The 14,072-nt window shown below is 39.2% G+C and overlaps 1 protein-coding gene across 1 annotated transcript in view; it reads left to right on the forward strand.

Moving 5' to 3' along the window:
- The window catches only part of LOC143277429 (uncharacterized), a 46,483-nt gene that overhangs the window by 10,820 nt on the left and 21,591 nt on the right, over positions 1-14,072 (forward strand). Inside the window, exons 2-6 of the mRNA XM_076582242.1 lie at positions 456-1,027; positions 2,696-3,094; positions 4,218-4,273; positions 9,395-9,613; positions 13,048-13,299. Of these exons, the coding sequence (XP_076438357.1) occupies positions 538-1,027; positions 2,696-3,094; positions 4,218-4,273; positions 9,395-9,613; positions 13,048-13,299 (1,416 nt within the window). The 5' untranslated portion in view covers positions 456-537. The remainder of the gene's footprint in view (positions 1-455; positions 1,028-2,695; positions 3,095-4,217; positions 4,274-9,394; positions 9,614-13,047; positions 13,300-14,072) is intronic.

Genomic DNA, 14,072 nt, shown 5'->3' on the forward strand with positions numbered 1-14,072 from the left:
GCTTCATCATATTCTGTTGCTGTTCCTTTGTCTGGAAGATTTGCAAAAATGTCTCTCACCTCCTTGCCTGCCGTATATAGCAAGAGTGCTCTACGTTGTTGCCTCACGTTGTCTGTACTGTCCTCGTTGACAAATAAACCAACACTGTCTGCATAGGCTTCGAACTCTTCTATCCACGAAGTCCACTTGATGCTAAGAGTTTGTGCGTCACCTACCGCTTCAAACGCTTGTGGTCGTCCTAGAAGGTTTATACTCATCGCCATTGTCTTATCTGTATCTTGTGTGTATGTATGCGTGGATGGTTGGTGTTGTTATCATGTGCTACCATTCAAATTGCACAGACACTTGGTAATAGTTACACCGGTTTAATCCACCATCTTGATCCAGATATGTCGTCACGCTTCCTGTGACCTTTGACTCTTTATAGTAATTATTTCCCTTGTATTACTATCTAGGTACAGACACGACACCAACTACAAGAAGGCTGATAACTTTCAAAATCAAGGACAACAAACATCATTGCTGAAGGACCATGAAATGGCATTTGAACGACAGAACAACCTTTCCAGGCAGAGGAGAAATACTGAAGAAATTGATCTGCCAGAGAGTATGATAACTTTCTTCAAATGCCATTTCCACATAATTGAGAATGAGATCCCAGGTGTAGAAATCCCACAAAGAAACAATGGAACAGAATTTCTCCAGGTCACATCTGTACAATCTCAACATGACCTCTTTGGGCTGCTTTCAAGATTTTTCTCTTGTCAGATTCCTGTGGATGCTGCTCATACCTCGTATTTAGACAGTCCTGAAGGCTATGAAGCAATGAAAAGGATTGAGAAGAGAAATGAGTGTGTCATAAAGACACACCCACCTTCCATTCTGTTGACAGCCACATCTTCTTGTGGTCACACAGTGTGTGTACATGAGGGGAGAATTGAAAACAACAACTGTCAAGTACTTGTGCTGCCGCTTTGTGCTGAGCGGAGTGTGTGGTCACCCCAGATACAGCACATTCTCAGGAGAGGTTGGTTTTTTGTGTGTTTTACTGTCCACTCTTTCTTTATACATGAGCAGACACACACACACACACACACACACACACACACACACATACACACACACACACACACAATGTACACACGCACATGTGCATGCATTTGCATAGATGCAAACATGTACACTGATACACATACTTGGGTACATGAACACACATGCTTATGCATAAACATGCACACACATTACATTTTCTTTGAACAAGTTTTTATTTTATAATACAGCTATATATGGCTGTTATTTCTTTTCAATGTAATGTCCTTGAGTAGTTCATAGTAATGGTAACTGCAACAGCAGATGCTTTCTATGTATTGAAAATTTAAGACAATGAAAAGAGAGTTAAAGAAAGGAAAACAAGAGACCCATGATTGTAAAGAAACCAGAAAAGATTTATGTACTTAATACATTAACAGTACAGCATTCATTCTGGAAGCCATATTTGATATTAGGAGGATAAAGCAATGTTTATCTTTTATTGGAAAAAAAAATTCTTTACACTTTACAGTTCCCCAAAAAATATTCTTTACATTTTACAGTTCATAATATGACAGGTTTAACCATGAAATGGTTGCTGATGATAATTTTTTTAATGAAAGGCTTCTTATGCCCTCAGGCATCCAGGACAGCAACACAGATCTGCCACTTTTTGTCAGATTTTGGTACTTAGATTAAAGATACAGAATTACATTTATACATATTGTTTAACGTGTGTTATGTTTTTAACAGCTACATTAAACTGTGAAAAGTGAAGGAAATAGGAATAGGAAATTTTATAAAATTTTATTAAAAGCCAATATTTTGGTAAATGGAATGTTAACTTGTTTGAGATATGACAAGCTCTATATTTGATTTTGTTTTCAAATATAAACCTGAAAAAAAATATGTGCAACATATGTCAAAAGTTCAAGAGCAGTTATTTTGAGGTATTTACACAGTTTGAATTTTTTTCCAGTATTAGTGAATGCTTGCCCAAGTATGAGGTGAACTGACACAGCATTGTCAATATCAGTATGCAAGTGAGATAGGTACATGTACACATTTAAGGAGACTTAAACATTTATGTTGGATATCTTGATATTATGTTTGAATAAATTTTAAACAAGTAGTGTGCATTATTCACAGATACAGACACACACAGACACACACAGACACACACACACACACACACACAGTGATGGAGGCAGGCAGTGTGTGGTTAGATCAAACAGATTACACATGACACCTCTTCTTGGTTGCAGAAAGTTCAAGAAAATATATTTTGTTTTTGCAAATAAACAGAGAAAAAAAAATCATATATGCACATATGCATATGTATGCATATATTGGAATGTGTGGTGATACATGTGGGAATGCAAACTGAGTGGTAAAGTAAAACTATAAGTGTTTAGGATTTTCATATATAAAAGATTCAGCATTCCATGTATTTCCTAGATAGTCATAATGATAATAGTGATATTGATGTGAAGAGAACTGTGATTTGTCCATGATTTTACTGAAGAAAGGAAAGAATCTTGCTTTGAATTAAAAAACAAAAAAACAAAAAAACCGAAACAAAACAACAAATTATTTGGAAAGATGAACTTCCTTTAAAATTATGTACTGACATTTCTTCTTTTTTTTTTCTTCTTTTTTTCAACAGATATATTGACATGGATTGAGGAAGATTACACCAGATGGGTTGGACCATCCCCAAAAGCAGGAGGTCTATTTCTGAGGTGTCCATTAGACAGAACACGTTCTGTGGTGGTAATACATGTACCTCAGACCATCGGCGGTAAGGAAGCAGACTACATCAGAGGAACACTGAAAAATGTTATGAAAAAAGCTGCAGAAAGAAGGGAGAGTGTTGCAATTCCTTATGATTTGTTCATCAAAAGTGGCCTGAGGAAGGAAATCATTTTTCAAAGCATTGTGGATGTTTTCAGTGGAAACACCCCAGCCTCGTTATTGAAGCTGTATCTTGATGCAGGCAACTCCGAGACATCAGTGCTACGGGAGAACATCAGCACATTTTTGGAGTACAGGGAATGGTCATGTGGTAACTATATTTTTGCTGTTTGTATTTCAGATAGTGAATTGATGAAGTGCTTCTGATCTTGAGAATTAGAGAGAAAGATTCAAGCCAGCCAACATAATACCAAAATCACGGGTATCTTGCAAAACCTTCATCACCATGATCATCACCATTAAACACAGTCTGTAAATCACAAAGTTGGTTTTTTGGTGGGTTAATATTTTAAAGCAGATCCGTACTGATAGTGTGTTATTAAAAGAAGAAGAAAATAATATAAACATGTTTTCATTTTGTGTTGAGTGAAGCAGAATGTTTGCTTAGCTGATTCAGTGCCCGGTGTTGACAATGTATTTTGTCAGTTTTTCTTTGCAGAAAGGAAGAAACTATGAGTTGTTTGAAGCAGAAATTTCAGATTTAAGCAAGTCATATCAACTAAGAAGGGGTTTTGTTTTACACTTGAAATCCTGTTTGAGATGAAGTCTGTGTACAGGATAGAGGCTTCTGTTTTGAAGATATCTGCCAGTTTTGATGTTCACCTTTTTCTGTTGAAAAAGGCTTTAAGGTATAAAGGTATTGTTGGAGAGAACATTTAACTGTAAGTCACTATAACAATAGAAGACCCCATGTTGCACCAATATTGATCTAATAAAAACGTTTTATGAAAATGAATTGAACCATTCCTGTTTTTGTTTTTTATATATTTTTTTTTCTATTGATTTTCATGTTAGGTGAGCTTTCAGGGTGTCTTGTTAGGTAATGGATTGGAAAACATTAAGTTTTATCATTTACTTTTCCTGGTAGGTTGGTTTCTTTGTGTATTGGGGTCTGGTGGGGTGGATGCTTTGAGTTTTAGCATAGTGCCATAAAATCATTCAGCTAATGTCAAAACTCCTGCTCATTGTTGACATTTCATTCTAATAAGGATAGTGATCAATCTGTTGGTTGGATGCAATGCATATATTGCTGTGTGTGATATACAAGAAGGCATACTGGACTGCTCAAGCAAACCTTAAAGAAGACAGACAGTACAGATGTTGCTTACCTGGTGCTTTAATGTCGTTTGAATGACAGTGAATGTAAAAGATAATGTTGTCACATGTCTGGAGCACATTGTTCAGTTTCTAATTTGTGTGGGTTTTTTCTTCAGACTTTGCAGGAGGTCGTTCAGTAAGGATGCATGTTGGAGACGTCCTGGATCTTAAGGTAAAGACATGAAATCAGGTGATAATTTTCCCATTAAAAAAACAACATGGTTGGTTAATATAAGTGTTGATTTAGGTCATTGTGGTAACTGTATATGCATGAACACATGCTTTCAGGCACACACACAATCATTATAAACTACTTGTAAGATAAATTATTTTTTTATGGACAAGATATAAAAACTGTATTGAATCAAATATTCTAAATGAAACACAATGGGAGAAAAATATGAATACATGAAATGATACAGAATTAACATTTACTAACAAAACATAGACTTATGAAACCATTTAGAATTAACATTTATTTGATAAAGTTCTTATTGTTGTTCAACCCTTCCTCTCTCTTTCTCTCCCTCCCTGCCCTGAAGAAGTGGATGATTTGAGGTCAACTCTTGGTCAGCCACAGAGCTATACTCGACCTCCTGCTCTGCTTTCTCTCCTTTATTGGCTACATCTAGCTCTTCAACTACCCCTGCCCTCCCTCATCTCTGCAAATCATTATTCTAACTTTCAGTCATGCCAAACACGCCATCTGACAAGATTTTGCCACACCTAGCACTCAGTTTATTATTGTCAGTGACTTGTAAAGCTTCTGCAGCATCTTGGATATCAAAATCTAAATTTTTTGTCATTATACACTGCTGTTTCAAGCTACTAGGGTAATGTTGTGGTTTGTCATCTGCCATTTGAAAGCATAGTAAGGAGGGGTATTTGATTTGTTGCTTCTCATGGATAATTAAGATAGACATGTCAAGCTTTTGGACTGGTGGCCATTGGGACACATCAAATTTAAAATATCTGTGAAAAATTGTGAAATGACGCTGACATGTGTGTGTGTGTGTATATATATATATGTTGAAGGGGGTAGTAGTGGTGGGGGTAGGGGTTGAGTAGGGGTAGGTGTAGAAGGTGAAGAGGTAGAGTAGAATAACAGGCAGAGGATAGGTGCACAATCCACTCTCTCCTCGTACCACAGCAGGGTCTTTTAGAAAGATGAACTGAGGTGTTTATTTCTCTAACTTAACAGCACACCTGGAACACACACAATATTAAAACCCAGGTTAAATCAATACCAAAACATATGCTAGACATAATTGCACTGATGTAACAGAAACATCATTATGTTGTCTGGACAAGTAAACAATTCCACAGATAACCTTTCTCCATTCTGACAATGTCTAGCTGTACACTCTCTTCTCAAAGAGATCTATGTAAAAATGTCAAACAAACTTCATATAGCTTACCATCAACAATCAGTGGCACATAAGTTAATGTGCAACCAAATATATGACTAACAAATACTAACTCCCAGTTTTTAACTGCTGTTAAACCACCATAGAATAATAACTGTTGCACCAAGTATGTGGCAGACAATTACAAACTCCTAGTGTTTAACTCCAGTTAAATCACCATACAATAATAGCTGTTTCCATTAAGACTGAACAAATCTGTACTTTGTCTCTGCAAAGTATCTCATTGGTAAAATTTTTACATGGGAATCATATAGTTACCAAGTAATTTGGTAAATATATATATATATATATATATATATATATATATATATATATATATATATATATATATATATGTGTGTGTGCACCAACATAGGACTGCCTCTCAGTGGTCTCAAATCTTATTGAACACATACAGCTATGTGTTACCCCACTGGCATATAACACATGACTACAGCACATAGTAATCACAACTACCAAGTCACACATGTTCCCCATGTTGCATTATCACCCATGTGCACACACATGGAAAAGCATGAACATACAGTTAGCCTGTAGATTTGTTCACCTTGAATATAACCATCACCACCTAACATACAAAATAAGTATGTCATACCTCAAAATAACTCCAACTGTTGCAACCAAAACATTCTACACAGATGCAACACACACATAATCTGTGTTTCTTTGTGACTGAATGCTTACATTGTTCCCACAGTATGTCAACAATTGACACACCACTGACATATTACTGAACATTATCATTTGTGTAAGCCAAGATGCACAACCTGTAAACCCAAACATGATGTCCAAGCATCATACCACAATATCAACCTGTAGGAAACAGGAAAGGGGGGTGGGGGGGGGGGGGGGTGATACCCAAATACCCTAAACCAGTACTCCCTTTAGTCATGTACTGACTACATTGTGTATTTTAACCACTTTTCCCTCAGTCACTAGCCTCAAATACATTTAAGCCATATACATGCTGGCTATGCTCTCTCACAAGTCATGGTATCTGCATCAACATATTCCAGTTACATTAACTGTGAAATACCACATCAGCCAAAAGTGTCATAATGTTCTTGTGACACAACATCACAATTCTACAAACTCCAAACTGTTTCCAAAAACCAGAAAGTAAATTGCCAACAAACCAAATTACCAGTACAAGCATTACTCACAGCCCCCAACGTTTCAGGGTTCACTTTATATTCATGTAGCAGAACACAATCCCACTGAGCCAGTGTGTTAGTCACAGAATCCAAGTATACCATAAATCAAGCATTCAACTAAATCCGAAAAATAGATGCTAGTTTGACACTCACAGCCCCCATGGTACTGTCTTGACCGTCTGGCTCTCCTGGCCTGCTTCAAGGAAGGAAAAGAAAGAAACTCCACTTGCCTATTCATTTTATCCTCTTCATAAGCTGGCGCCATATGCAAACTATCTTCCGACCCAGAACGTTTCCAATTGGCTGAAGTTAACAGACCAATCTGGGACCAACTGTGCTAGACTTGCGCATCCAACACTTTTCTCACAGAACCCAGCATTGTCAAGGAGAAGGGAAGGGGAGTGGGGGGGGGGGGGGGGATGAAAAGAGGAAGGGAAGGAGGAGGAAAGATTGCCCAGCCCTGATTCTGTTCTAAACAGCTCATGATAAACACACCACACCATGTGGTGACCATTGAGGCAGATGCCATCCTGCCAGAGATCGACATGGGCGGTAAGGAGGGGCGTTGGGGGTGGGGGGGGGCGGGAGGGGGGGGGAAGGACAGGGTTGAGGGTGATGGAAGTGGGAGGGAAAAGGGCAGGGGAGTGTATAGGAAGAGAATGGTCAGAGGAGATACCATCTTTACTTAGTATTTCTTGATAACTTGCTCCCTCTGCACTTGGCCAAGGGAAGGGGGGGGGGGAGGGAGAGAGGGTATGGGGAGGAGTGTTGGTGGGGATAGATGCCATGGAATGTGTTGGGGGCAGGGGGGTGGGGGGGGAGAAGAGTAGGGAGGTAGGAAGGAGGGGTCCATCAGTGCGCAGTGTGTCTGAGAAAATCCCATGCTTCCACCATAGGCGCCTGACACACTATAACATATATATATATATGTATCAGCATAACTGATTTAAGTAGTATGTGGAGTAAGACATACAAAAATGCCTAAAGGCAATATATGTATACAAGCTGTTATTTTATTTATAAAGCAACATGGAAGTGGGAAAAAACAAGCGCAAGGAAGCAGCTAGTCTTTCATACAACGACTTTACATATAGCCTTTATGTATTCAAAGGAGGAAACAGAGGTAGAGGGGAGAAAATTGTGGGAAAAGGGTGGAGGGGAGATTGGTGATGGGGCTTAAACCCTTCAAAGACAGCAACTGCTAAGCCATTTCTCAGAAAGGGAGAGAGCCATTTGTTGTACCAGAGTATTACTTGAGTATCAGCATTGACAGTGAAGAATCCTATGATGGAGTCTCCCATCAGACCAACGGATGAGTAGGCAGGCAGGCTTATTTGTCGGTGTGTGTCCTCATATGGGAGAAGAGGCTGATTCTGGATTCGCAGCACTTCCCACAGGTGTTGCAAGGGAAAACGTCTCCAGAAGTTGAGCCCTGCTTCCTTCGCTCATGCTTCTCCTTAATGGCTAGCATTCTCTTGTTTTCAAACGTCTTCATGCCACTAGAGCACAGCGTCCTCCAGCGAGAGCGGTCAAGGGCATCAGTTTCCCAGGAAGTGATGTTTATGTCACAGGCTTTGAGGTTTGTCTTCAAGGTGTCCTTGAAGCACTTGCAGGGTCTTCCAAGTTCGCGGTGGCCTTCTTTCAGCTGGCCACACAGTAGCATCTTCGGGATCCTGCTGTCTGTCATGCGGACAACGTGTCCTGTCCAGTGTAGCTGGCGCTGGATCAGCAGGCTTTCGATGCTGGGCAGGCTGCTCCTCTCTAGGACCTGGAGGTTGGAGACCCTGTCTTGCCGCCACTTTATGCCGAGGATCTTTCATAGGCATCTCTGGTGAAACTGCTCAAGTTGTTGAAGTGACGGCGATATGTCATCCATGTTTCACAGCAGTACAACAAGGTGGTCAGCACAACAGCTTTGTCTTGCATCAGTATTGACAGTGAAGAATCCTATGGTATATGATAAATAGGCATATATTATAATTAAGTTGTGTTCCTTTTCTCTGCAGGACAAATACAATTGGAAGAAACTCTGAGGTTGTCTGATGTCTGAAGGATGATAGCTGTCATTTTTTATTAGCTAACCATATGTATGAAGGGATATTAAAAACCAATTTACACACATGACACGTCCGATAATTGCACAAAGTCAAATGTTAGTTTTTAAGCATGCATGCATTTATTCACACATACACACACAGAGACTCTTTCTCTCTCTCTCTGTGTCTCTCTCACTCTGTCTGTCTGTCTGTCTGTCACACACACACACACACACACACACACACACACACACACACACACACACACACACACACAGTGCCATTTTTAATGTTGTAATGAAGTGGTGAAGTAATCTTCAGAAATGAATGAATAAAAAAATATTGCAATTTAAGAGTTAATGAAATATTTTATGATGCTGTCTCAAAGGGTTGGTCTTAGTTCTATACTGCATTTATAATTCCCCATTATCCTTAAGAAATATGCAATGGAACAGACACTATTCACCTGTTTATTACATTTCCATTCATGTAATGTCACTTATATTAAAGAGTTGTTTCACTTACAGTAAGATATATCAAAGAACAAATTTGTATTGAAAAATCCTGCAGTAAAATACTAGTTTCTGGGGATTGAACTCTCAGCCTCCCAGTCATCAGTTTGTGATGTTAACCATCACCCATGGTGGTTGGTCAGTTTTTGTTTGTCTTATTTCAGGCAGATGTCATTGTCAACTCATCACACAAGATGTTAGATATGACCCATGGGCAGCTGTCTCAAGTATTACTGAAAGCAGCCGGCCCAGAACTGTCCAAGCAGTGCAAGGCACGTTATCCTAAAGGAATTGATGATCACGTGGTGGCTGTTACTGACTGTTTTCAGTTGAAAGCATTCCAGAAGATTTTCCATATTTTGCTGCCAAGCATGAATGCAAAGGTAAACCCCATCTTCTCTCTGTGTCACCATTCCTCTTTCAGCCTTTTCTTGCATAGGTTTAGAAATTGTCTTTGGATGGTTCAAAAGGTTTGGTTTTGTGTGTATGCACAGAAGCAGAATTTGTACATGCAGATTATACCTATGCATTAAACATTTGCCTTCACACTTGTACATATTTGTACACATTGACGCAAACAGATAACACACATTCACATTTGTTGCCACAGAGCAAACTGTGATTCAAATCAGTCTAAGACTGTTCTGTGGGATACTGGGATCATGGTTCATGCCAGGTGATTTGGGTGTGACAGGGTGGTAAGGTGGTGTCAGAGAAGGTGAAGACAGGTAGAAGGTGTTGTGCAGAAGAGAGCTGCAGCCAGGCAAGGTAGACTCGGGGAGGCAGTGCACTGGTTTTCTTCTTTTATTTTCTCAATCTTCCAGGCCAGGAGAGTTCTGAATTTGTCTGGCACTCACTCACTCCTTATATTCAGTTCCGCCGAACTGCAAATCCAGCGCCGCGAAGCGACTCACGAAACCGGCCCTCCGCAAGCCTTGAGGGGCCAAGCTTGTGTTTGTTTGACCAAATTTAGCGGCTTCTGACTTTCGGCTCGGGGAACTAACATAGACATATTATATATCACACAAAACTACAAGAGACGAGCATTTTCTTAAGCTGAACCATTTTCTACAAAAATAATGTAGTTAAAAACTGTAAATAAAAAGAGTCACTGAATGAACGAGCTTTTAACGAGTTCATGTATCATTTTTGTACATTACAACAATTAATACGTCGCGATATGTAATATAATTGTAACAATTAAGTAACTGAATATCCTGAATTTCCAACTATATAAAAATCATCTATAAAATCTGCTTCTAGAGTAAAAATATTTTACATAAAAATTCAAGAGAAAACTCAGCGGATAGCTCCCGTGTCGGCACCGCTTGGCGGTGCTTTTGGCACTTGTGATCGACAATGAAATACTTCGTTTAAACCAACTACAACACAATTATACATGCACGATACTAATCAGATTGATAACAGAAATGCAAACATCTGCAAGACACGATATAAAAATATCTAGGTATTGTAAAAACGTATTTTGCTCAAATCGGCACTGACGAATTCCAGTGGCTTGAAGAAGAGATAGTTTTGTGGCGCCGAAATGCCGTCAGACATTTGGTACCATCGCATGCCTATAACTTAGGTGTACACGGAAAGCAGTACATGAGAAGAAGCTTAATCATTTACATTTTAATGCACAATCTAAATTCCACGGCAACTATATCGATTTATAGAAAACGAAGGTATTTTGTATGCTTCAACTGAGTGGATTTCGAAGATCGCGCCAAAACTCATTCACATAAATATTAGTTTAAAAAAGTTATAGGCTTTCTGGCCAAATGATATCCTTACATTTGAGAAGTATGATCGTTCTGAAGTCCCATAACATAAAAACTATAATCTTATCTACAAGGAAGTGTTTATGATTTAACAAATTGATGAAAATCATAATACGGTTCCCTGTAAAGGGAGATGACTTGTCACCGATTTACAACTTCCTTAGTGACCTTCGGCGAGTCACAAACGTCGTCTGCTAAGCTGGCCCAATGAAGATCGTAGCCAAGCCGGCTACATGGGGATCCTGCTTTGTTGTAAAGATAGCAGTGAAAGATTGAATCCTTTGACCCTGACACATCCTGAATTGTCTTGGTTATTCAGAAGTTCTGCTGTTGTTTTTTTTCTCTTTTATCAACCTCCTTTTCCATGTGCATATGTATGTTTGTATGTGCGTGCTTATGAACGCATGCGTGTGTGTGTGGGGGGGGGGGGGGGGCATTTTCACGTGTGTTGTCATAAATAAAACATAACTATTGTAAAGTAAGAGTGTCAGAGGATTGGACACACAGTTTCTTTAAGCCCATACCAAAACCAGGGAAAGATTGTTGTCAGGTAAACGGCTACCGAATCCTAACAGTGCAAAATATAGCTGGAAAGCTGATGGAACACACAATAGCAAGGAAACTGGCAAGAGGTAACAGTGGCACATTACTTACTTCAAATCAATGTGGGTATAGAACAGGTAAGTGTACATGGGAAAATATGGCTGCTTTTGCAGCTTTTCAAAGAATTTCAAAGAAAAGAAGTAGCAACAGACTTGGAAGATGCATACAATTAAGTCCAGTTTACACATCACATGGAGCTGCAGCTAAAGTATGGAGTACGTTTTACACTGAAAAGATGAATAGCAGCAGCACTTCAGGAAATAACTATCCTATGTCCAGGAGATTGGATGCCCGCACCCTACAAACTTTCCATCAGACTGTTACAAGGATCTCCACTTTTCCCTGTCCTGTACAACATTTATACAAAAGAACTGAACAATAGTGGAGAAGACCTTGAGTTTACATGAGTGGCCTATGACCTAGTCTTCAAAATTTTGAAAGGTGCAGAAGAAAGAACTGCATCATCTAGAAACAACTGAACAATACTGCCCAGTGGTGTCAGGATACAGGATCTTCCATCAGTCCAGCGAAAGCTGTGCACTGACAACAAAACTGTGGGCAGATCATCACTAGCTCTCATTTGGTGGAATTCAGATCAAGAAAACAAATAGTCCATGCTATTTAGGAATACAGTCTTACAGGCTGACATTCATTAAACATTGAAGGCATTGTTCTGAAATGCCAAGAGGGTCTTTCATTCTTGAAGGCAATGGAAGCCAAAGGCATTGAACAGTGCCACCTCTTCTGGCACAGTTTACTATGGACTAGGGCTAACAACACTTTCTAGAAGCAGCCTCTTGAAGGAATGAATTCAAAATGAAAGCAATGAGACTGATCCTGGGAACAATTTAAGACATGCCGGCTGTCACCATGCAATACCTTCTTGACCTTCCTTCAGCGCAGGCCAGGCCAGTTCGAACTGTTTAAGGCTTATTTCAGAGGACTAGAAAACCATCAAAACCCACTGCATGATGCAGTGAAGCAATGAAAAGGCAGCTGTCTGGGACATGGAAGATCATGGATGGGACAAACAGAAGACACTTTTCAGCTTGTATGCTGGCTACAATATCTGAAACAAACAAAAGAATTGGAGGAATACCTAGAACACCTCAAGCACCTCTTCAACACAATCATTTCACCCATTCTGGGAAGACATTGTTGGGGATGGCCAGAGAGCAGAACTGATGCAGAGAAGCAGCTATAGCTGCGGTAAGTACATGAGGAAAGGACGATAAATTCAGGTCTAGTAGCTTCACTGAAAGTGTGATGAAGAGGCTTTCATAGTTTTTTCATTTGACAGATTGAAAGTGAAGCTCCTTATCTTTCTGTGTGTGTGTGTGTGTGTGTGTGTGTGTGTGTTGTCATTGACACTGTCTTCATATCTTTGTTGAAGAAGTAAAAAAAATTTGTTATGACTTCTGATTCAGGTTCAAGACATCCGCTACCCTCACCTGGAATGGATAAGGACTCGCACACAGGCCTGCCTCGCCCTTGCCAGTGCTATGGGATACAAAAGCATTGTGTTTCCCACGCTGGGTGTTGGACCTCTTTTCTATTTACCCCAGGAAGTTGCAGAGACAATGTTCACTACCTTCAGGGAGTTCTTCAATGAGATGCCGCATTCTTCTCTGCATGATGTCACTGTTGTTTGTTTCCCCAAAAACACTGCTGTGTTTCAGGTAAATATTTAGAGCACAATAATCAAAATACACTATTTGCAGACATATTTACAATATACATTGGAGATTTTTTTTGCATTTGACTTTGACCAAATATAATTGTTCTGAAGCAAAGTAATCATTGTGAGTAAAGTTTTGATTTATTATTTTTTGATAGAATTGGAAACTGATTGAGGGAAATAGAGGCATATCAAACAACAAACAAGAGAGACAAGTGCTATTACCAGTTTCAAGCTTTGGTGTTGTGTGCCCTAGAGTGACAGTACCTGTTTGTTGTTTGGTGTTGAAAATTTTCATTGATGATGAATTTGATTGATGCTTTTGAGTGAGGTGGCAAACATATTTCTGAGAGAATGTCTCACTGATGATGAACATTATGATTACACCCCTGCCATCCACTATGTTTTGAGGTTAGTACGATATGCTGACCTTCAGAAGGCTACACAATTTGTACACGCCATGTAAAAATGCTATTATGTAGAAGTAAAAATCAAGCAATGATTTGAATTAAAAGTAAGATTTTCAGAAAATCAGTACAGAGAGCAAACTGAACTTTATGAAATGGGGAAGGGAAAATTCAGTCTGTGGCATTAATAGCATGTAATTGTTAGTTTTGTTGCTCATTATCAGCGTAAGTCAATTAAAGCTCAGTTTATCTGTTCTCCCACTTCCATTCTATAGAATACTGTTACTAAATATGCTCCATCTCACTCTTCTCTGATTTAAAAAGTCAATGATAATAAAAACATTGAAGTGACATCAGCAGCAATGAC

The sequence above is a fragment of the Babylonia areolata genome, chromosome 2, assembly GCF_041734735.1.
Source record: "Babylonia areolata isolate BAREFJ2019XMU chromosome 2, ASM4173473v1, whole genome shotgun sequence".
NCBI lineage: Eukaryota > Metazoa > Mollusca > Gastropoda > Neogastropoda > Buccinidae > Babylonia > Babylonia areolata.